The sequence below is a fragment of the Lingula anatina genome, chromosome 2 (genome assembly GCF_051362555.1).
Source record: "Lingula anatina isolate TDL-2025a chromosome 2, LinAna3.0, whole genome shotgun sequence".
Classification (NCBI taxonomy): domain Eukaryota; kingdom Metazoa; phylum Brachiopoda; class Lingulata; order Lingulida; family Lingulidae; genus Lingula; species Lingula anatina.
Window position 1 is genome coordinate 40,916,512 of NC_141768.1, and position 21,785 is coordinate 40,938,296.

The following is a 21,785-nucleotide window of genomic DNA, read 5'->3' on the forward strand; positions in this document are numbered from 1 at the left end:
GTATTCCAAACGAGGTTACTGCAATAATCAAGTACACAATGTAGAAGTCACAGATGTATGGTTGAATAGCTCTGTCTGCTTGCTGTTGATCAATCATAAGATGAAGAATCTTAGATATTCGTTGCAGATTAAAGTGGGATAATTTACAAACTCTATTTATGTGTGATGCCATCCAGGTTTCTTTCTTTTGTGCTTGGCTTGATAACAGGGCCTCCAAAATCCTATTTACAGCCTAGCCGTATTTATAGGCCTACGAACGGTAGGCCTTCATGTAGTAGACCTACTAGTCCGGAAGGTACAAACGTAAGGCCTACAGTCAATTTTTGCCCTAAACCCCCCCCCCCCTACTCCAACTACCCCTGTCGCTCAAAATCTGCATTTGTGATGTGGCAACATAGTCCCAGACCTAAACATTCCGTTTCTCATGGCTTGTGAACACGCGATTTCATTGAAAGGATTTATGTCACCTCATTTATGTAGCCTTACACCTCTTAATTCCATTTTCAAGACTGCACCCTTATAATTTTCAATTTACCAAACTTGTAGGGGCCTATCCCAAAACGGCCTAAACCCGCTTTTTTATAATAGGGTCCCCTTGGGAGAGGGGGGGGGGGTAGTGATCACAGTTCACGGGAAGGGAAGTAAAATCATCAATTCACAAACCACAGTAAATCATGGTAAATAAAACTTTATTCAAATATCTCACTGATGCGTGTCGAAAATCCTGAAAAAAAATCCCCACGAATCGGTAGGGCCTACATGTACTACAGTAGGCCTAGGCCTACAGTAGGCCTAGGCCTATTTATATTGATGACTTGGTTTCACGAAGGGCGGAGAATGAAAACTGCATTCACAAATTACGTAACCTTGATAAATCCATTAATCTAAAGAAAATCATAAAACGCCTTCAGAATACCACACTAGCCTACCAGAACGGGAAAAAAATCAAGGTGACGGCCGTGAGAGACGGTCATTTAGTGTATTCAGAAAAGTAAAAACATCCATGTAGCTAATATTAGATACGGATCCTTTACACTTTTATAAACATGTAGCTAAATGACGTATGAAAGCAGACTCTAAAGCACCTAAGGAGATTTTAAAAAGCGTAGGCCTACCAGAAAGATTCACTTTTCTTGAAAATTTTGGGAATTCAATCCACCCCTACAGAATGGGTAAACGAAAAAAAATGGGAATATGAGAAAAATATACCAATTACAAAAGCATTGGTGAACTTTAAAGTTAGACTTGATAAATTAAACTGCTTTACATAGATTCTATCACAGAAACCACAATAATTAGCCTTCAAAAATTATGGACCGAGGCCCATGTCAGTTTCCCCAGTAAATTAATATAGACTCCTCCCCCTCAATCCTAGCGTCATCCCTTTCATGTTCAAGGCATTTGACTCACAAAATACAGAAGTAAATAGGACCTACAGGTCATTTTAAAATATTGACACTGAAGTATAAAATCAGCGTTTTAAACGATTCGTGTTTTAAAGACCATTAAGCCCTCGCTGTTTGTTTTAGTCAGGTTTTCTCAATGCACCGAAAGGTCACATGACTGATCACATGACTTAATAGAATGGCTGCAAAGGCTGGGGGACAAGTTGCAGGTGGCCTGCTGCAAGTGAGCGCACGATCCATTTACTGCAATATCTCTACTTTAAGGCATATAAGCTCATGTCAACAAAGAAAGTCACCAGCCCCTTCGGCATCTGCATTTCCTCTTCACAGATACGCAGAGAAGGTAAGGATCGTGAATGACCCCACAAGTCACGTCTCTGCGAACTTTACTGTTCAGTGTTTGTACCTGTAATTACAGTATGACGTTGCGGTCGAGTTCGCACAGACGTTTGCATATCACACAGATTGAAGTAGTGTCCGTAGGTTCTGCTTCGTTTACCTTAACACAACTGAGTGTCTGAGATTGCTTCACTATTTACTTCTAATACATTTAACGAGCTCTGGGTGCACATTCTGCAGGGATGTGTTTATCTGTGACTGGGGATTAGGAAGATGACTAGGCTATTTTCTTAATCCAACATGTTTACATTGTTTTGAGAGTGCATGTTATTATATATATATATATATATATATATATATATATATATATATATATATTTAAAAGTTTATTCCAAGAGCTCTCCATTACACATATTATTATGTTCTGCATTGTATAGATATTGACATAACTGATTGTGTTTTAATTTCAGGCTGATTTCCACATATTCTAACCTTGCATTAATTGGGTAATTTTGAGTGAAATTGGTCTAATTAAAGAGAAAAGCTAAACCAACTGCAAAAATGTGTGCTCCAACAATTTATTTAATTTATTGTAAAAGATACTGAATATGAAACAACATTCGGTATTTTGTTTACAATTCAGATATTTTCTGTTTACTCTTTATATCATTCAGAGGCAGCCTAGCCACTTCCAGGGAAAGGATGTTCTACCATTTTCCGAGTTTCTCACTGACTCTTTTGGCCGACAGCACACATATTTGAGGATTTCACTGACTGAGAGATGCAATCTGAGATGTAATTATGCTATATAAATCAATGTGCTAAAATGTTATATTAATGTTCTGCAACAAATCATTTAAAAGGGATTGTTGTAATACACTGCATCTCTTGAAAATAAAAATAAATATCCCAAATAGCTAGCATATAAACATGGAAATAGGAGTTACAGAGAAGAATATTTCATTTAAATGAGGTGAAAAGATGACTGCCAGGTGAATAACAGTATCATCATATTTTTTCTGATTTTCTATATAATTTCCTATATTTCTAGGTCAATATTGTATGCCAGAGGAAGGAGTGGATTTAACCCCCAAGAATAAACTTCTGTCCACAGAAGAGATAATAACCCTGAGTAGGCTATTTGTAAAGGAGGGGATTGAGAAAATCAGACTAACAGGAGGAGAGCCACTCATCCGAAAAGATTTGTTAGAAATTATAGGTACAGTTAGAAATATGATATATATATATATATCTATTTATATAGATACTAATGTGATCTGCAGGTAATATTAATGCTTCAGTGAATATAATTGAAAATGAAGACAAAAGCAACACTGTTAATTTTGTTCTTTTAGTTTCTCATATAACAGTATGTGTGAAGAACAAAAGAGCCAGACATGGGGGAACTCACAATCAGACACATTGTGCAGACAATGTAGTACATAGATGTGGGCCAGACCATGTCTGGGGCTTTTGTTATCCTCGTCTCTCATATTAAACTCAGACACACTAATACTGCCTTGCACTGGTGTATATCACGTTCAGTCTTGATGATTTGTGATGGATCTATAGAATTCCTTACCATGCTCAGACTTATTATAGTCAGATCTTTGCTTCATGTATTGTTGTCTGGTGCACATGGATATATATCATTTTCTGATCACGCCTCTATGTCCTTTTTTAGGTGCATTAGATACTTTGAGAAGTGCTGGTCTTGATAATTTGTGATGGATCTTTAGTATTACTTACCATGCTCAGACTTGCCATAGTTAGATCTTTTCTTCATGTATTGTTGTCTGGTGCATATGGATATATATCATTTTCTGATCACTCCTCTATGTCCTTTTTTAGGTGCATTAGATACTTTGAGATACATCTTTTTCTGATCACTCCTCTATGTCCTCTTTTAGGTGCATTAGATACTTTGAGAATTTGTGATGGATCTTTAGTATTACTTACCATGCTCAGACTTGCCATAGTTAGATCCTTTCTTCATGTATTGTTGTCTGGTGCATATGGATATCATTTTCTGATCACTCCTCTTTGTCCATTTTTAGGTGCACTAGATACTTTAAGAGATGCTGGTTTACAGAAAATATCAATAACAACAAATGCATTGACATTATCCAAGAAATTACAACAGCTAAAGACTGCTGGACTCGATCAAATTAATATCAGTCTAGACACACTTCTTCCTGCCAAGTTTGAATTTATCACTAGAAGAAAAGGATGGAATAAGGTGATTGAAGGGATTGATGCAGCTCTTGAGGAAGAAATGCATCCCGTAAAGGCAAGTTTCCAGTCTTTTATTTATTTATTTATTTTCTCACTCATTTATTTATGATTAAAATATAAGAAAACTCTGGATGTAATGTTTTTAATGACTTTTATGTCTGAACAGGTAAACTGTGTGGTGATGAGAGGGATCAATGAAGAGGAAATCTGTGATTTTGTACAATGGACCCAAGACAAGGTACCTGTGATCATAATTGGTGATGCAAAATAAGAGCATTAAATACTCTTACACCCCATTCTCATAGATTAGATCGACCTACATTGGATCGACCTAACTCCCTGGGGGTTCACGCTAAATAGCTGTCAGCCGGGCGGACACGAAAGTTAATTACCCCTTACAGATTGTAGTAGGCGGGGACGGACACTTAAGGCGGATTATCTGACAGTAATCTAGTGAGACTCCCCGCGGTGATAGATCGATCTAAAAGTTGTGAGAACAGAGCCTTAGAGTAGCCAACTTACAAATAAAGGTGTTTTCAAGGATATTTTTGACAAATGTGTAAATTGAGAGTTCTTTTTAGTCAGAGTTGCTAAAGTTATCATCAGTCACTTAGATATAGATTTGTAGCTTATCATGTTTTATGTTTGTATAACATTTGAGAGACTAGACAAAGAGACAAAATGATAGTTAAAGATCCATGAAATATGTGTAAATTTTACAACTAAGACTTATTAAAAGAAGAAAAATGCAAACATTACCTATACCTTTAAGACTTATTAAAGTCATGGCTAGTTCCAACCAGAAAGTTCCTTTAAATTGAGTGTAAAAGTTTATTGATGATAATATTGATGGGTATACATATAATATGTATGTTATATATCTATAGGCAATTGATGTACGGTTCATTGAATATATGCCATTTGATGGGAATAAGTGGAATTCTAAGAAGATGGTTCCATATCAAGAAATGTTAGGCATCATCAGAGCTAGGTGGCCAGACCTGGAGAGATTGAGTGATGAAGTCTCTGATACTTCCAAGGTAAATTGACTTTATAGTAATTTATATGTGATATTGTTTATGTTTGGTGTGTTCTTTTTGTTAAAGTTGTGTGTGACTACTGCATGCTTCCTGTCTTCAGTATTTATTTTGAAAATAACTGTTTATGAAAAAGCATAATATTCATTCACAGTTCATATAAAAGTGCCTTAATTATGGTAATGGTTTTGTTATATTAAATTTTTATGAAATGAGTGTATGTCTTTGAAAATTGCATATGGAATTTACTAACTTTTTCACATGACAGTTTGTCCTGGTTAGCCTGGTTTGAAATGTCCAGTGGCATTTTATTTTGATAAAAAACTGTATTTCAGGCTTATCGGGTCCCAGGTTTTGCTGGTCAGATCGGCTTCATTACCTCAATGAGTGATAATTTTTGTGGAGGATGCAATAGGGTCAGAATTACTGCTGATGGCAATTTAAAGGTAAGTTTAATGCAGTTAATATCCAAAAGTATCTGATTATTCCATTGTTGTTAACAATGTCAGGATAAGAAGGAATACATAACATTATATATAATCATGAAAATTTAATTGCACAATCAACAGTGATAATGAAACATGGGCTAACTTGTATTATGGCAAAGACATATCTAAATTAACTGAGCAAGAAGTTTTTAAATGTCTGAGGTGTTAAGTGAGTGATACTATGATGATTTCCTCCCTTGCTGCCTTGCCCACCCCAGGTGTGTTTATTTGGAAATGCTGAGGTGTCTCTGAGGGATGCTCTGAGATCAGGCACATCTGAGCCAGAGCTCTTGGAAATAATTGGAGCTGCAGTGAAGAGAAAGAAGAAGCAACATGCAGGTAAAAAAAGAAGAGCATGTCACTGCATGTGTTATTTTTTTCTTCTTCATTTTTGCCCCTTGTACATGCTGGAGAACTTGAAGTAAAATTTTGAGGTCAGGCATTTGATTGAAAATTGTGTTGAAAGCAAAGTAGAAATATGTGAAAGTGAAGAAAAAAACTCTGGTTGAATTTTTTTCAACATTTTCTATTATGTGCTGCTGTTTCATATTTTCAGGCATGTTGTCCCTAGCAAAAATGAAGAACAGACCAATGATTTTGATTGGTGGGTGAATACTCATTTTATTTTTCACGTATGTATATATTCATCACAATACAAAAACAACCTGTGGCTTACATGTACATGTATATATAGAAATGCAATGTAAGACACTAATATTTCAATCATCATTTCCTTCTTATTTCTGTTTATATATTTATTTTATTTTGAAATTGGAAATGAATAAAATCATTGCTGTTCTCTGAAAGGTTTTATTTTATACAGAAATACATTGACCAAAGGCCATTCCACAGTTTTATGTTTGTTACAAAATGTAGAAAAAATGAATCTTTGCAGCTATTAAGTAGTGTAAATATGCAAAAACTTTTTATGATGACAGTAGTGATAGTTGCCTACTATATATATATGATAACTTATAAGGTCAAAAAAATTCTATCATCACATCATGATTGAAAGTGCTTATCGTAACAGAGAGAAACAGGAAAAATTCTAAGTTCGTGATATTTAAGAAGAAAAATCTTTGAAGTATGCCAATCTGTTATTATCTCCACATTACTCTAGTTTTCTAATTTCAAAAGGGACTTAAACTCATTGTTCATTATTTTTGATCATGAATGAGATGAATTTTATAAGCCTCTGTGAAGAGTTATGGTGGTATAATTAAAGAGGGAACAATCAGCTTTAAGTACTTTTAGTCAAACCTCATTGGAGAATGACTAGGGATTCTGAATTTTTTGTTGCGAATTGACTTGATAGTTTGTGGCTAGTAAATATTTATTATGTTTTAATTTTTGATTTGAAATAAGTTTAATTGATGTAGGAGTAAGAAAATATGCAAATAATGATGATGGGTTAAGTTCAGTATTTCCTTGTACTTGGCTAATTATTTATTTGCTCATCCAAAATATATTGTGGACTAGTCAAATATTGATTATTCATTGAATACATATATTTTTTACAGATAACAAACACCAAACTGTGATGCCAAAATATACTGCAAAATACGCACAGTGTCATTTTAAGAGTGCTACTGAAGGCATGAAGAGTCCCATTTATAACATTAAACACTGTCCATTACCTGGACAGGGATTTGTATTTTATTCACAGAATTCTTATATGCAAACTCAGTATGATGGTGTTTCTTGTCGACATTACTCAAAGAAAACGAGTGACATCAGTGGGGACAAGGAGCACCATCAGGATACCAAAGAGAAAGATCAGCAGAAGCAATATACAAATTTAGAAAGTGACGGTGTGACTGACATTGACACCATGAAGTACTGGGGGAGTGATTACTATACTTTTGTTTACACAAATAATCAAAAGAAATTAAAAGGTGCTGACAGTGGAATGAACCCTCCAGATGCATTTGTCCCAAATAATAATCCACCCAAGTATCCAGATGTTGATACCAAGTACAGTGAACATTACAAGATTTCCCAGCTGCCATCAGAAATTGATGTCCCTGAATTGACCCACATTGATCAGGAGGGCAAGGCACAGATGGTGTCTGTTGGTCACAAGAAGGACACATTGAGAACAGCCACAGCATCAGGTGTAATCACAGTGGGAAAAGAAGTGTTTCACCTCATAGAATCCAACCAGGTGAAAAAGGGTGATGTGTTGACTGTGGCAAAACTAGCTGGGATCATGGGTGCAAAACAGAGTTCAAACTTAATCCCACTGTGCCACAACATTCCTTTAAATTCCATTGAGGTAGAGCTCAGTTTGGATGCAGTGTCTCACAGTATTCTCATTGAGGCAACTGTTTCCTCTTCTGGAAAAACTGGTGTTGAGATGGAGGCTCTCACTGGAGTCACCATTGCTGCCCTGACTGTGTATGATATGTGTAAGGCTGTCACGCACAAGATGGTCATCCATGACATCAAATTATTGTCTAAATCTGGTGGTCAGAGGGGAGACTATAAATATAAGTAATACTGTTGTGATGAACTGTGAAACAGTATTAAAACAATATCATGTGTTGCCAACGATCAGGTAGACAGGGAAATATTAGTAAAATTGCTATACTGAAAAAAGATTAAAGAATATTGATTGTTGATAAAAATCGGTGAGACAGGGGAATGAGAGTAAACTTTTAGCATTTAAAGAGTGTTTCAAATATTTGACATGTTTTTAAAAAGCTATTTTTATAAATTAAATGTTAAATTAAGTTTTTAAAGGATCTATTTTGGTTCCATTATGGTGTTGATCAGTAGGGGTATGTCAGAAAAATATGTTGTAATTGGGTAATGTTTGCGTCTTCCTAGTGACTTGTCATTTTATTGATAAAAACCGAAAAGTAATATCATGTTATACATTACTTATTTGAAATTGTTTTGTATTTTTAAAAAAATTCTAATGTCGAAACCTCTGGTAAAAAATTGTTTTTGATAGATGTAATTGATTTTGATATTAGTTGACATTGGAATGTCATATGAATTTTTACATTTTTGTTTGTAATTATTTTACAATATTCAGAAGCTGATATAATAAAGAGATTTTCAAAATTGTATTTATATTTTATTAAAAAAGAGATTCTGTGTGTTATCGGTTGTGGGTTAATTAGAATTGCTTATGATGGAATCACTGAAATTGATTGACTTAACCAATATTACTCTCTTTTGTATTTAAGCTATGAGTGAGTTAAAGGAAATTGTGCTATGGACAAAAAATAAGAAAGTGACAACAATATTGTTACTTAACTGGGCATTTAGATACCATGGTCAAAGAAATGGTTCATTTGATTGATGATCTTCAGTCTCAAATTCTCTGCCAGCAACTGTAATTACATTTATTACTAGTATCTCAGATGCATGTTAAAATTATTTTAGTAATGGGATTTATTACACCTTCAAAATTGAGTGGAAGTTAAAACTGTGGGAAAGATGGGTTTCATTGCGAAAGTGGTCTTAAGAGTATTTTAATATAATGTTTTGGGATTTTTTGTATGAAGTGACAGCTGGTAGAAGGTGAAAAATGGTTTGACACCCATCAGGGACAAATTCAAATTCCACAAACTTCTACTTTGGTAGATTTGCTAAAGATTTAAGTGATATCAGACACTGTTTCAGCTGTCTTCCTTTTTATTTTTATTTATTTATTTTTAGAAACTAGGCTTGTTAATGATTAATTATTTATAGGTTGTGAAAACTGTCCGTATTTTATCTGTTAACGAAGTGTATTAAGAGGAAAATTGGGTTTCCATTATCAGTTTCATTAATAAACAGTAAACAAAGCACTTATTGTTTCCTTTTATTTAGTTATTCAAATTTCATAATTCAACATTTCGAGCTTGGTTACACTGTAGCATACATGGATTCTATAAACTGCGCATATGGATTTTCACGGATGACATTTGTAGCCCAGAGAATTACGTAAACAGAGCTAATTATATGCAATTTATTTATGCGTAATTTTCCCCGTGACATTTCTTCTACAATAGTTAGAACCCCTACAAGGGCCCCAGGGTTTCTTCGGTGGCAATGTTGAATAGAAAAGCATGTGAATCATTCATAAATGCTATACAGTGAATAATAACTTACGATATTCTCCACTCCATATGATAAACCAAAATGTCACTGATGCTTAATGTTGCCGTCGTTTGCAAATTTCTTATTGGATTAATTGCGATACATTTATCTCCTGTCTGTTGTGGTTTGAACTCGTAGTACTTAAGTCGTAGTTTGAATCGGGACAGCGCTTTTAAGTTACACGGCGAGAATGTGGAGTGTCCTCTGCACTGTTATGTTTTTATCTGCTATCCAAATGCAGCTAAGCGTTGGTAGGTGAATATTTGTGCTTTTGAAGAATTTCTGAAATTGGAATTAGCATGATAAAATCCATTCGCTGCATACATTTTGATGAAAATTAGAAATAAGTAGTGTTAACATTGGGACCATTCCCAGACCCTATCTTACTAACTGTGGATCGAACTATTTCCGAGGGGATTCTCGCTAAATTGCAATCAACTTAAGCGGCTTAGACGTCTGTCACGCCTACTGAAGCTGCTACGGGGTATTTAATTATCGTTTAGCAGCTTTAGTAGGCGTGCCAGACATCTAAGCCGCTTAATATAAGCTGAAAGCGAGAAAACCCCTCGGAAATGGATCGATCCTGTTAGATCGATCTAGGTATGGGAACCCAGTCTAACACGTTATCTACTTTACAATAAAAGAGATCAACTCATGATTCGGATTCTCAACTAAGCCTATAATAGGAAGAGAGAATGTCTCTCTACGAGGAAAAGCCATGCAGTTCTTACGAACGCAATTTAAGAAAGTTCACCTTTAAATTTTTTTTACTATCTAATTGAAACACCATTAAGGGTCCACAGCAGACTACGGTTTCTACGAACATGGAGGCATTTGTATGTTTTCTAATCCAAGAAGTGAGGCTTATTCTGAAGCAGAAGGTATTTGCCATGCCTTGGATATGGAAATGTTCAGAATGGACTCGGCTGAGATGAACGACTTGTTCTTCGAAACGGTGAATAGCACCGAGCTTACGTAAGTCTTTGGTTAGAGTTAAAATACCATATTTTATCGAAAAGACAAAAAAACGGAGGCAGATTAAAATTTAGCTACAAAGTTAAATATTTTCACAAAAAAAAAAAAATGACTTAAAACATGCATAAATGAGATAGTATTCGCGGCATTGCCTTGGATTGTGTAAATCAATTTGAATTTAAACATTTACAGGTATAATTCTACCTACTGGATAGGACTGTACAGCAAGGAATGGGGGACAGGTAAATCACCGACGTGGGTATGGAGTGCTGGCAACGAAACTTTGGCGGGAGATGCTTGGACAAAATGGAGTAACTCTACAAATGGCGGCACTATGTATTATGGGCCGGGTGACAAGTGTGTTGCACTGGACGAGAAAGGGGAATGGATTGTTAAGGACTGCGGACAGTTTTCATATTTCTTATGTACCAGAGGTGAGTAAAATAACCCGTGAACAGGCTTAAAATGTTAAAAGACACAGGGAGGGCGAGAATCACATATTATTATTATTATACGTGCAAAAAACATTTTACATCCGGCATAATTCATTAACTTCTTAATTTTTATATTGAAATAAGCCCCCAGCGCTATACACGACGATTACCCGTCTTGTCCGTGTGGCTATCACCAGTGGAGCGACTCCTGCTATCACGTCTCTGAGACGAGGGCGAGATTCGAAGAGGCAAATTTGATTTGTGAGGCCGAAGATGGCCATCTAGTCACCATCAATTCATATTTAGAAAACGACATGGTGCAATATTTTTCAAGGTGAAATTTCACAAATATATATTAATGTTCAGATATATTATAGCCAATTACTCTCACTGGCTTCTTACATGATAAGTTAGAGTTTTTTTCGATTCGGATGTATTATTATTATTTGTAATATTTATTTATTTGTTTGTTTATTCATTCTATTTTTATTTTCTATATTAACAATTTTTGTATTTCAAAGGAGTTGCAATGTATTGCCTCTCTGTCCTCAGTTTGACAATTCCGGGCGACCAATGGACTTCCATATACTGGATTGGCTTTGCACAACTGACACCTACCGCACAGTGGGGTTGGGTAGATGCGAGTCCAGTTGATTGGACCATGTGGGATCAAGCACAACCTATAGTGGCCGCTACAGTAGCGGACTGTGCTGCTGGAGCAGTAGGACAGAGTGGCCTTTGGGAGGCGTACCACTGCTGGCAGTACTTCCGTTTCATCTGCGAAAAAGCTGTCATCGGTATAAGATATCCTGTCTTTCATTGGTCCTTTTGGTTTACCATCTTCACCGCCATTTTCCTAAGTTTTGCCTCTCTGTAGTCTTCTTTTTTCTTTGTGAAGCATATTCTCACAGGGCCTTTGGTATATTTGACCCTGCATGTCTTTTTTTTAAAACAATTTCTGTTCTATCTTGATCACGTGTATGATAAACCGCAATCTTTTACTTATTGCGATTTTACTATATCTTATCATTTCTCGGTGAAATTCATCTTGTACTGAACACAATTTATTATTAAACATTTTTAATTATTCGTAATATATAGTAAATCGCAGGCCTTTTTTCATTACAAGAAAAAAACTCTGATCCAGAAGCAATAAAATATGAAATTCTAAATAAAGTGTATTGCAATAAAACAGTATATTTGAGCGGTAACTGGCAGGAAGGACTGTCAATTAGTGTGGTCCGGCGATGTTGAGAAAACTGTAATCTTTAAGACATATCGGCTAAAAAATGGAAACCCATGTGTATTATTTAAGATACATTATTTAACATATTCGATACCTAAAAAACTCATGAATATGCATTAATTGATGCAATGTATCTAAGATATTGTGTTTCATGTGCTTTGAAAAGGAAACTACTATAACTCATCAAATACCAGCGAAACTTCAAACGAAATACAAAGCACAAACCCTGTCACTGTGAACAACGTATCGACAACAACATCCTCCCTAGTTATTACTACTAGCAGCGGAGAAATGGATGCCAACACCACAGTGAAAGGTTGGTGTCGGTCAGTGGTTAAGCTTAATTGATTTCATATTTCATTTATTACAGAATTCTGTAATCTGGATTAGTAATATTTGTCCCTTGTAAGATATGTTGCAACAGGGGCCTAAGAAATTTTATTTCAGGTTAATAAAAAAAGCTTTTCGTTATTTTTTTACTACCGTGGCCGTGAAGATCCCATCTACGAGCACCATTGCTTGCTCTTCTGGCCAAGAGGAGAAACGTACAATGAAGCTGAAATACTTTGTAATACCATGGGCATGGAACTGTTCAGGATCGACTCCCTTGAGAAGTACTATTTCATGATGACCGACGATATGTACACGTGAGTGGATATTCTCACTTTTTTTTGCCTTATCGGGAAATGTGACGGCTAGGGTTACTAATCATGAGATTACGTCTTTGAGTATACAAAGTGTGTTTAAAGTGGACGACAGAACAATGCTTAAAATATGTATTTTCCTCTTTATCACTAACCCGACCCTCTCTTAAACTGTTAATAATAACTTATCTAAGCTTTCATAAGTGGAATAATGCTATTTATTAATTTCCATAACCTTTACGTGAGTGACTCAATACAAATGACTAAAAACAGGTTTATGCATAATATATGTAACTATGTCAACGATTTGAAAATTTTTTACCGTGGTGGTTGAGGGACAGAATTTAAATTTTAACGAAAAAAATTACTAAATGAAGATGTAGGGTTCCCTGTGTAATTTTGAACAGAACGTACTTTTTGTTTTAGACACAATTCTAGTTACTGGATAGGACTGTACGGCAAGGAATCGGGTACAGAAGAGTCGCCGACGTGGGTATGGAGTGCTGGCAACGAAACTTTGGCGGGAGATGCTTGGACAAACTGGAGAAACTCTACAAATGGCGGCACTATGTATTATGGGCCAGGCGACGTATGTGTTGCCCTGGCCGAGGAAGGGGAGTGGATTGTTAAAGACTGCGGACAGCCTTCTTTTTTCATATGCTCCAGAGGTAAAGCCAATATATGTGAAATTCACATCACAGTTAGAAATCGCGAGGTTTTAAAACGATAAGTAAGGTACACTGAAGGCTGTAGATTTAAAATTTTGTTTTTTTACAAATGCTATAATGTATTTATCATTCCAGTTATTGTTACAGATCAGACTCATATCGTCAACAATAGCTACCATTATCCGTCGTGCCCATGTGGCTTTCTTCCGTTGGGTGACTCCTGCTATAATGTTTCTAGAATAACTGCAAATTTCACGCACGCGTCTTCTACATGCGAGAAAGAAGGTGCCCATCTTGTCACCACGGCATCCATTTTGGAATTTGAGTCTTTGAGCAATTTTGTAAAGTAAGTTTGACTTTTGTTGTCTTGGCTTCATGCCTATTTTTTAGATACATTTCCTTTGATTCTTTCTTTGGTAGGCATGTTTTGGCTCCTTTCATTAATAATTGTTTCATTTTTATCAAACTTTTTATCAGACAGTTGCCTAGAAAAATAAAAATGTTTGACACAGCTATTTTGGATGTATACTGACCGTCAATGAATATGTCCTGGTAAAAATACTAAGATCTAGCAGTTATAAGAATGCATTTGTTGTTGGAGTTTGTTCATATAAGTGATCAGCTGCTTGCTAGTGCTTTCTAAGTTTTGCCATGAAACAGCAGGTATGCATGGTAGATATGTGACATGTTGTCCTCCTCTTGGAAATTGTGATCAGGGGTGTTTGTTGAGTGTCGCATGGGAGGACTATATATATAGCCCGTAAAACGCTACCGTGGTGTCCCTTGGTGTGTTTCATGCCAGTATGGCGAGGAACGAAATATTGCGTGACTTGGTCATGTTACAGGCTGAGCTCGGCTACAGGAAAATAGCACTGTTAGAGTGGTAACGGTTTACAGACCCAACACCACCTTTTAATGTGTTTCTTTTTTATATGTGGTATTTTGATAATGAATTATATATTAATAAACTCCCTTGAGCGTTTTCATTGCCGATTAGATTGTATTTTATACCTGCTTAAACATGCAATCAGGATTTTTTCAGCGACCACTTAAGTGGGGAAAAATATGAAAAATTGGTAAAAATTTTGTTTAAAAAGGATCTAACCACAAATTATTACTTTTCCAAGTTTAACTGTTCCCACTGACCAGATTGCGGAGACATATTGGATAGGTTTTGCACAGTTGACACCTACCGAGCAGTGGGGTTGGGTAGATGCGAGTCCAGAGGATTGGGTTATGTGGGGTCAAGGTCAGCCTAGTGTGAACGCTTCAGAGGAAGGCTGCGCTGCTGTAGCAGTAGGAGAGAGTGGCTTTTGGGAGGCGTTCAACTGCAGACAAATGTTCAACTTCATCTGTGAGATCTCCCTTGCCGGTATGGTAATACTTTAAGGTCTAGAACATATCTTGTTTTCAATAGGTAATACTGATTTCGTAACCGAAAAGGGCGAAGTTTAAGCTCGAAATTTACAAAATGAGCTTCTAATTTGTGTATTTTAATAAAGATATCATTAATTGGGCATGTTTTTTGCAGAATATGCTCCGTTCAAGCCATTTTGACGGTCTACCGCAAACCCCTTAACTGATTTCTTATTTCATTTGTTACAGAATTCTGCAATCTGGATTAGTAATACCCCCCCCTCCCCTTGTAAGATATGTTGCAATAAGGACTTAACGACATCTTATTTCAGGTAATTAAATTTTTTTTTTTACTTCTATCGCTGCGAAGATCCCATCAACGAGCACTTCGATAATGAAAACCATTGCTTGCTCTTCTGGCCAAGAAGAAAAACGTACAATGAAGCCGAAATTCTTTGTAATACCATGGGCATGCAACTGTTCAGGATCGACTCCCTTGAAAAGTACTATTTGATAGTAGACGATATGTACACGTGAGTGGTTATTGTTACTTATTGTGGCTTGTCAAAAATATTACCAATAGTGTAACTGGGTTATATCTTTGAGTATAGAAAGTTTGACTTTAGTGGATAACAGAACACTGCTTAAACACAAAACTGCATGTATAGAGACAAAATGTTCAGTAAAGCTTTACGTGCATACAATGCTTGTTAGATATTTATATAGTGAAACGTTCTCCTTGGAATTTTATTATTGTGCTCTTTGGCAATAAAACAACAAAATTCAAAAGTAAAATACTGTTCGTAATTAGCTCTAATTTTCACTGTCATGAGTGAAATATTTTAATATTTCAATATTTCAATATTCACCAATAGCGATCTCCGTTACTTGAGTCGTTAATCTTAATTTTGTCAACGGTTTTGAAAATGGTATACCGTGGTGATTGTGGGACAGTATTAAAATTAAAACGAAAAAATTACTATATAAAAGTATATTTGTGTAATTTTAAACAGAACATACTTCTTGTTGCAGGCACAATCCTACGTATTGGATAGGAATGTACAGCAAGGAATGGAGGAGAAATGACTCACCGACGTGGGTATGGAGTGCTGGCAACGAAACTTTGGCGGAAGATGCTTGGACAAACTGGAGTAACTCTACAAATGGCGGTACTATGTATTATGGGAGCGGTGACAAGTGTGTGGCACTGGACGAAGAAGGGGTGTGGATTGTTAAGGACTGCGGACAGTTTTCATTTTTTATATGCTCCAGAGGTAATGCCAATATACCATGGAATATACAGTTACAAATCGTGAGGTTTTTAAACGATAGATAAGTCCCACTGAAGGCTGTAAATTTTGAATTTGTTTTTGGAAATGTATGATACATAGTATTAACATGCAACATTCTATTAAATGTATTGTTACAGATCAGACAGATATCGTCAATGATGGCGTCCATTACCCGTCGTGCCCATGTGGCTTTCTCCCATTGGGTGACTCCTGCTATCGAGTTTCTAGAATAGCTGCAAACTTCACGCAAGCGTCTTCTACATGCGAAGAAGAAGGTGGCCATCTTGTCACCATGGCATCCATTTTGGAATTTGAGTCTTTGATCAACTTTGTAAAGTAAGTTTGAGATTTTGTGACATTGGCTTTATGGTAAGAAAGGTAAGATTAACACAGTCAGAGCACCACCTTTTAATATGTTTCTTTTTGTATACGCTAATTTGATTATGAAAAATATATATTTAAAAGACTCCCTTGAGCGGCAAGTATACTTTATACTTGTGTTTACATGCACTCAAGATTATTATAAATAATGATGAGATTTTTTTTTACCGACCACGCCAACGGGAAAAATACGACAAATTGATGGAAATTTTGCCACATTTGATTACTTTTCCAAGTTTAAGTGTTCCCACTGGCCACATTGCGGAGGCATATTGGATAGGTTTTGCACAGTTGACACCTGCCGACCAGTGGGGATGGGTAGATGCGAGTCCAGAAGAATGGACTATGTGGGGTCAAGGTCAGCCTAGTGTGAACGCTACAGAGAAAGGCTGCGCTGCGGTAGCAGTAGGAGAGAGTGTTTTTTGGGAGGCGTTCAACTGCAGTCAAATTTTCAACTTCATCTGTGAAATCTCTCTTGCCGGTATGTTAATACTTAAGGGTGTTTTCAAAAGGTAATGCTGATTTCGTAACCATGTCAGTTTGTGTCATATAGGCATTGGTTTAGGAACATGTAGAAGACGTTCAGTTTTAATTCCATGTAACAAGACAGACACCTATATATATATATTTGTTATTTTTTTATTTTACTTGATTTCACTGTTAGTAATCAAGTTAAATTAACTTACTTCAGTTGTTGTCCCTTTCACTATTTCCCAAAAATACTTTGACTTCTTCTTGAAAAGGGTCAACATTCACCAGTTGGATGGTGTTAACTGTGGGAATCCTACATCCTCTTAGACTTATATACTTCGTCACTAGAACGCTTTACACAAAATTTTCTTTTTAGATGAGGAAAGTAAAGTGCAGAATAGTACCAATTCCAGTACAACAGCAAGCAGTGGAGGAAACTGGAAATCACAAACGTCTACTCCTTCAGGATCGCCAACAACAACCTCAACCATTGAAACAACGCCGAGAGATAATGCTTATGTAGTAACAACATCAACAACATCAACTGCCGTAACAACTCTCAGAACAACATCTACTGCCCCAGCTACTCCCACAACAACAGCTACCATTCCAACAACTCCCACAACAACATCTACCGTTCCAACAACTCCCACAACAACAGCTACCGTTCCAACAACTCCCACAACAACAGTTACCGTTCCAACAACACCTACGACAACATCTACCGTTCCAACAACACCCACAACAACTCCGGTACCTAGTGTTCAAAAAGTAGCCACAACAACGTCAACTGTTCCAACAACACACACAACATTTACTGGTCAACGAACACCAACCACCTCAAGTACGAATATTGCTACAACAAGCAGCAAGGGAAGCACCGCACCTGCAAGCACCACTGACACTACTGAAACAACCGAAAAAGGATATGGTTTTGCGGTGACAACTGAAACTGCAGGTGAATGTCTGTAACTCGCCATTCTAAATGTTCCAAATTCCAATGCTTTATATAATGAAGTAAGGCAGCGTTTCCTATTATAAAGTTGATATTATGCATAAAGTTGATATTATGGATTATTCAGAGGTTGCAATGTTAGGATCATGTCACGATAAAAGTAAACACATAATCCCCTTACTTATTCATTTTCTGTCACCATCAGTTTAAGTAGTCCTGGAAATTTACATCTGTATTATTAGCGTGTCTCCTGACCCCTATAAACTAGGGGTTTGCTTTTTGGACAGAACACCACACATAAAGTTTTACGTCTTTTCAGAAATACGTTGTGGCGAGGTACGCAATTTTTCAACAACTTACAACAATGGTACAGGTTCTACGTACTATATTCCGGGTTCTGTGGTGTCATATGTTTGCCATGGCAACTTAACCTTTCTTGATAACACAACGTCACGTATTCGCACCTGCAACAACCAAGGGGAGTGGATTCCATATGAAATACCAATGTGCAGAGGTATAGCCTTCTACACCTATACAAATTATCATTATAATTGTCATCATCATTATTGCTAAAGAGACACAGGTCCACATTGACACAACTTATAATATCGTCCACATTCTATTTACCGATCTGCCATCTAAACAATGGAGACGATCACCACTGACAGCGACAACAGAATCTGTCGGGTTGGGTTTTGGGTTTCGGTCCAAGTAGAAGTTTTAAGAATATGCAATCATTGTAGCTTATGAAAGGTTTAATATTTCACATGTACTCATATTTTAATCGGGATGATTTTTGCGTTCTAATTGATTATCTGTAAATCACCGAAAAAGGTTGTCTTATATAGGAAAAGCGCCATACCTCGTGTATGTCAATTTGGCGCTTTTATTACATAGATAACATTTTTAATTTCTTTTTATTTTCAGAAGGATTTCAGGGCCCAAAACCTCGAAGATCAAAGCGCCCTGAAAACCCAAAAGAAGCTGAAGGAGCACCCGCCATCGGATCATTTGGCCTGCTAGCCGTCCTATCTATAGTGTGCACTGTAGTGGTTTCAGATGTCCCCACTTTTTACCGTCAACTTCGGATAATGAAGCGTAACATTTTAAGGACCTTTTAAACATTAAATCCACCGTAACAACAGGCAGGCAGACGTCAGAAGATACAACAACAATATATAAAGTGCACAAGTTCAGAGGTCAAGATTATAATATCCAGACAATTCTGAGGCCAAATGAAAAAAATATCTCATTTTTTATTGGCTGAGATATATTTGAGTGTTTTAAAAAAGCAAAAATAGCAGCCATGTTAATTATTATGACAAAATGAACAATAAAGACTTCCTGACGGCGCAAAATCTAAAAATATCAAATTAACTTTGATAGGTTGTTTCTAGTAAGTTTTACATGTAAATTACAGGTGCTACGTAAAACGAACCACGGATTTTGGAAAAGCAATTTGTCTTTATTTAAAAAGAAAGTTTAAATATGAAAAGAATTTAGATATATATCTATGGAAAATAGTAGTATTGTAGTACGGGGAAGCAAATGAAATATTCAAATTTTGGTCAATTATGATCTAACTAGATACATTGATTTAACTCACAAAAAGTACATGTGGTATAGAAAATTTAACATTTGAAATTCAACTATCTGATACTTCAGTATCTGTTGATGGGCATGTAACTGTTGGTGAGTGTTTGCAATCGCTTTAACCTGGCACATGAGGATTGAATTTTTTTTTAATTTTTAAACGAAGCATCTACTGGTGGTTTTGCTTTAATTATCGACAGAACACATTTTACCGTTGCCACTAAGTCTCAGTTGGACAAAACGTTATATGATTGCGTGTATTTTATCCCATTGGCATGCTTAATTTTATTAGATATTTGCTAATTGAAATAAAAAATATCTATTGGTTTTTAAAGTAGAGATGCTTTTCCTGTGAAGAGAACATTGATTTTAATGTCATTTCCATGCATATATTTGCAAATATTGATTCTTTAAATAGGTTTGCCCAATGGTTTCAAAACAAATTACCAAAGTGGGTTTTCTTTCGCCCAAAAGCATTAAAATTTTGCGTATGGCTTCTGGCTATGAAACAAAAAGATGACATGTCAATATGCAAGGAGTGGTATCAGTCAATACGGCAGAAAAAGTACATTATTTCCTTTTCAAATATTTATATAAATTACCACGGGCATAAAAATGAAAGTAATGTAAATGTTGATATCAGCTGTTCTTATTACTTCCTTCTGTTTTGTAATTAATACGAGCCTTAAGTTTGAATCAATCGATAATCCGCCCGTTGTTCGTAGACAATGTTAGAATATACCAATTGTCTGGACATTTATTGCTTTTAATATATTTTGCAAAATTATCCGTATGTATGTTTTCTCATGCGTTCACAAATCGAGACCTGACCCTCATAAAAAATTCATAATCACTTAATATAAGCTCCGATGTCTCTTGTGCGCACGCAACACACACACACACACACACAAAAAAAAAAAAAAAAAAAAAAAAAACGACGAGTAAGTCTAACGCTGTACAGAGAAAACTATACATAAAATTATTAAATAAATTTGTTTCCGTTCAAACTATATTTTTGTGGTTTCTAATTAGTTTCTAGAAGCGGCTATAACGCGCCCATACTGAACATTCCTGAAACGGTGAATTACAAATTTATTAGCCAAAAAGCATTGTGTTGTTATCTGTCTGTCATTCGGAGCTGAAGGAGTCCCTGCAAGGCATTATAAGTTACCGTTGTCAATCGACCGTCACTCTCCATCAGCATAATTGGCACATTTTGAAAAGAACATTGCATAATGGATTGAGATAGGATAGATGTTGGGCATTCAAAGCTAATCTTATAATTTTTTTACATAATGTGCGCCTACTTTATGTTCAATCGAATCGCTTAAGTGAGTTGCTGAGGAAACGACTGTATTGTGCTGCTATAAATAGTAGCCATTTCACGCGTCATTAACTTACAATACAATAATATATACATAACAATAATCTACACATAAGCTTTTACCATTTCCTTAACCTTTTGTGATGCCACACTAAGCTATTTGCAAAGCCCACGCCTAATTAAGTACAACTTCAATAAAGTCAGTTTAAACAATAAAATTTATGTCGGCTGATGGGTCGCGCAAAGACCAATGTATGATACATTATTCCGAGTCTCGCCGCTTACACAAATGCAGTGACAGGAGTAATACCTTCGTATAATGTGTATTTCATATTTCCAAATGAAGTATACTACAAACCTTTGTTTGCGCAACTGCAGTGACAGGAGTAATACCTTCTTATAATGTGTATTTCACATTTCCCAATGAAGTATACTGCAAACCTTTGTTTCATGTAATAATTCAATTTTTTATGAGCGCGATCACGGGCTTAAAACTATTATGAGTGTGTTAGGTAATTTAAGCGATCGTCTTGAATCGTGCGCTAGTAATGAATTAGAAAGTAGCGCTTGTTACATAAATGGAATCATAGAAAAAAAGAGTGTGAAAACCAATGATTATTGGTTCAGTTGTTTGTTATCGTAAGTAACTGTCTGGAACTTAAGTTACTTTTATGTCTCCTCATTAACCCAAGCGAAAGGATAAGTAAATGACAAACACAGATATAGTGTTCGAAATTAGGCAGGTAGCGGCCGCTTTTATTGAAAGGTCCCTCTTGTAAAGAATGGTGTTAGATATTATATAGCATTAGATAATGTTAATTAGTTAAAATAACGTAATGTTATATCTTA

General features: G+C 36.0%; 3 protein-coding genes across 7 annotated transcripts; all 3 read left to right on the forward strand.

Annotated features, from left to right (window-relative positions):
- Nucleotides 1–1,555: 1,555 nt before the first annotated feature.
- LOC106168886 (molybdenum cofactor biosynthesis protein 1) lies at nucleotides 1,556–8,031 on the forward strand. Of its 4 annotated transcripts, none has more exons than XM_013548143.2 (10): nucleotides 1,556–1,749; nucleotides 2,420–2,540; nucleotides 2,797–2,964; nucleotides 3,803–4,035; nucleotides 4,147–4,218; nucleotides 4,868–5,020; nucleotides 5,353–5,463; nucleotides 5,724–5,844; nucleotides 6,062–6,109; nucleotides 7,026–8,031. In XM_013548143.2, the coding sequence occupies exons 1-10, from the start codon at nucleotides 1,585–1,587 to the stop codon at nucleotides 8,000–8,002; spliced, it is 2,169 nt and encodes a 722-aa protein (XP_013403597.2). In that variant the 5' UTR covers nucleotides 1,556–1,584; the 3' UTR covers nucleotides 8,003–8,031. The 4 variants fall into 4 exon arrangements, with proteins under 4 accessions (XP_013403597.2, XP_086861519.1, XP_013403595.2 ...); XM_087005393.1 differs by having other exon boundaries at nucleotides 1,557–1,749; nucleotides 6,062–6,137; nucleotides 7,026–7,196; XM_013548141.2 differs by lacking the exon at nucleotides 1,556–1,749 and adding an exon at nucleotides 1,767–1,885.
- Nucleotides 8,032–8,199: 168 nt separating this feature from the next.
- Nucleotides 8,200–12,894, forward strand: LOC147763699 (lectin-like). Of its 2 annotated transcripts, none has more exons than XM_087005394.1 (6): nucleotides 8,200–9,848; nucleotides 10,392–10,572; nucleotides 10,765–11,006; nucleotides 11,151–11,340; nucleotides 11,559–11,803; nucleotides 12,419–12,894. In XM_087005394.1, the coding sequence occupies exons 1-6, from the start codon at nucleotides 9,788–9,790 to the stop codon at nucleotides 12,598–12,600; spliced, it is 1,101 nt and encodes a 366-aa protein (XP_086861520.1). In that variant the 5' UTR covers nucleotides 8,200–9,787; the 3' UTR covers nucleotides 12,601–12,894. The 2 variants fall into 2 exon arrangements, with proteins under 2 accessions (XP_086861520.1, XP_086861521.1); XM_087005395.1 differs by having other exon boundaries at nucleotides 10,765–10,814.
- Nucleotides 12,895–13,696: 802 nt separating this feature from the next.
- LOC106176284 (uncharacterized) lies at nucleotides 13,697–19,946 on the forward strand. The gene is made up of 9 exons (XM_087005396.1): nucleotides 13,697–13,910; nucleotides 14,692–14,936; nucleotides 15,291–15,453; nucleotides 15,953–16,194; nucleotides 16,350–16,548; nucleotides 16,830–17,074; nucleotides 17,441–18,022; nucleotides 18,339–18,533; nucleotides 18,947–19,946. Exons 2-9 carry the CDS (start codon nucleotides 14,801–14,803, stop codon nucleotides 19,138–19,140), a joined length of 1,956 nt encoding a protein of 651 aa, XP_086861522.1. The 5' UTR covers nucleotides 13,697–13,910; nucleotides 14,692–14,800; the 3' UTR covers nucleotides 19,141–19,946.
- The last annotated feature ends 1,839 nt before the right edge of the window (nucleotides 19,947–21,785 follow it).